Source organism: Micromesistius poutassou (assembly GCF_964030765.1).
Source record: "Micromesistius poutassou genome assembly, chromosome: 20".
Taxonomy (NCBI): Eukaryota; Metazoa; Chordata; class Actinopteri; order Gadiformes; family Gadidae; genus Micromesistius; species Micromesistius poutassou.
Genome location: NC_140290.1, coordinates 14,421,168 through 14,423,266, shown reverse-complemented (window position 1 = coordinate 14,423,266; position 2,099 = coordinate 14,421,168). Strand labels below are relative to the sequence as shown.

Here is a 2,099-nt window from a genome sequence, read left to right as displayed (position 1 = left end):
GGTCACACCTGGGCTGCATTCCATTAGGCCGGACATCCGTCTAAACACGTGCTAGATGTCCACCCCATAGAGTACGTTCTGGACTGTTCTACTGTTCTCTATCGGATGAATCCAAGACACCACTAGGCATCATGGGATGTAGTGTCGACAACGGTTGGTGCACCTCTTTTAATGTGCATTAGGGTTATACAGTACTGCACTCTATAGAGAATCCGATTTGTACCCTTGGATTTCAGCAGCTACAGTGCACTAGAGAGGGCCAGAGTGGGCCAACCGGAGCACTGCACTGGTGTTGAAGCCTCAGAGGTCCCCCAGCAGCACACAAAATGGACGGCTTCCCAATTCAGAAAGAGAGCCGGCGACCCATCATCAGCCTGTGATGTTGATCTGCCTGTCTTACGTCACGTCACGTGACGCCGGCTAGCTGGAGACAGTGAGGTAGCTATAGCTATAGCTCTTGTTTAGGGATCAGGGGGGCTGATTTACGGCCCTATCACACTTCAGTCAGACACTGTCGCTGTTCATTTAAGTGTTGTCACTTTACTTTACGTTGTATACTTACAAAACTTAAAAGTGCGACAATTGCCTGAAAGACAATTGTCGCACTAACAACGGCTTAATCTGGTGGAAGAGTTCATTGAGAGCGCATAATTATATATTATTATATGTCACTAAAGTTGACATAATATACAAGAACAGGGGCCCTTGCAGTTAAATGTTTGAGGAGAATTCCGGAGCATGCTCTTGTTTGATGGAGAGATCAAACATTCATGGGTCTGCAGAACCAGGAACAAGACCAGAGAACAAACATCCACAGAATGAGCAGCACAACACAGGCAGTCAGGGGCAGTCAGGGGCAGTGGGGGGCAGTCAGGGGCAGTCCGTTTTAAAGGGGTTTTCTGTTCAGTCCGTGGCTCACGTTTGCATCCCATCTTTTTTGAACATCCCTTTAAGAAAGAGAAGCACGACAAGCTTGAAGCGTCAATCGTAAGTGTGCGGATGTGCGGGCAGATGCAGAGAGCAGCGTATGAGTGAGTGATCAGTCGACTGAAGAACTCATTCTAACCTTCCTCCCTCGCACCATCTCTGTCTTGTTTCTGTCTCGGGGGGAATGCTGCTTCTGTCACCGACCCCGCCCCCCCCCCCCCCCCCAAGAGAAGGAGGGAAAAACATCAAAATCCTGTTAGAGCCTCTCTTGGTCCATATGCATGCTGCGAAACATACACAGAGGCATCACTTTGATATTCACGTCACGCACACTGAGCTGCTCTTTGGCCTATATGGTGTGCAAGTGAAATAAACCATTGGATTGAGGCTGCTGTAAGTAAGATCTGAGGGTTGCAATGAACGGACAGAAACCCGCAGAAGAGAGCAAGAATTTCACCCAAAACCCGTCCCCCCCCCCTCTCTGCTCCTTCGGTGGATTGATCCCCTGAAAACATAAATGTTAAGGGGGTCTCCTACAGAGGCATTCAACCAGAACAGATATTCTCTCTAAGAGTAAGAGTAGCTGTTGGAGGGCATTTTGACCAATTGCAAAAAATGATCGCTCTTAAATCTTACCTACAGCCCCTCTAAATGACAACCTTTGGTGTGGGAGCATACTGTCCATGTGTTGAGTGCTTTAGCCCACACATTCCTCAAAGTCTCACAGTGCTCTCATCATCCATCGGTGCGGCAGTAACTACACACACACACACACACACACACACACACACACACACCTGGCTCTTCTTCTCTCGCTCCCCGTTGGTGGTGGTCAGGGCGGGGGAGTGCCTCCGCTCCTTCCTGGCCACCGACTGGTGGCACAGACAGAGCTCAGAACAGCGGCCCCCTCAGGCCGCAGAGGGCCGCACTACAGTGAGGGGCCTCGAAGAGGCCGCATGCTCATTGTTGTGTGTGTGGAAATAACATTGAGCAAGACGTTAAATCTGTGAGGCATCAATGCACTGTATCTCATCCCCAGGGAGGGCTGTCCATGAGGATCCTAAAGCATCCGTCTCCCCCCACCCCCACCCCCCCCATACCTTCATGTCCGGTGTGGACTCGGGTCTGGGGCTCTGGGTCTTGGTGGCTTCAGCGGGGGGCCTCTCCATCTT

The 2,099-nt window shown here is 50.7% G+C and overlaps 1 protein-coding gene across 1 annotated transcript in view; it reads right to left on the bottom strand.

Moving 5' to 3' along the window:
• epb41a (erythrocyte membrane protein band 4.1a) overlaps nt 1-2,099 on the bottom strand; it is a gene marked incomplete at its 5' end in the record, with an annotated part of 22,658 nt that overhangs the window by 9,410 nt on the left and 11,149 nt on the right. Inside the window, 2 exons of the mRNA XM_084484341.1 lie at nt 1,725-1,799; nt 2,028-2,099. The exon at nt 2,028-2,099 is cut by the window's right edge and continues 194 nt beyond it. Of these exons, the coding sequence (XP_084340467.1) occupies nt 1,725-1,799; nt 2,028-2,099 (147 nt within the window). The remainder of the gene's footprint in view (nt 1-1,724; nt 1,800-2,027) is intronic.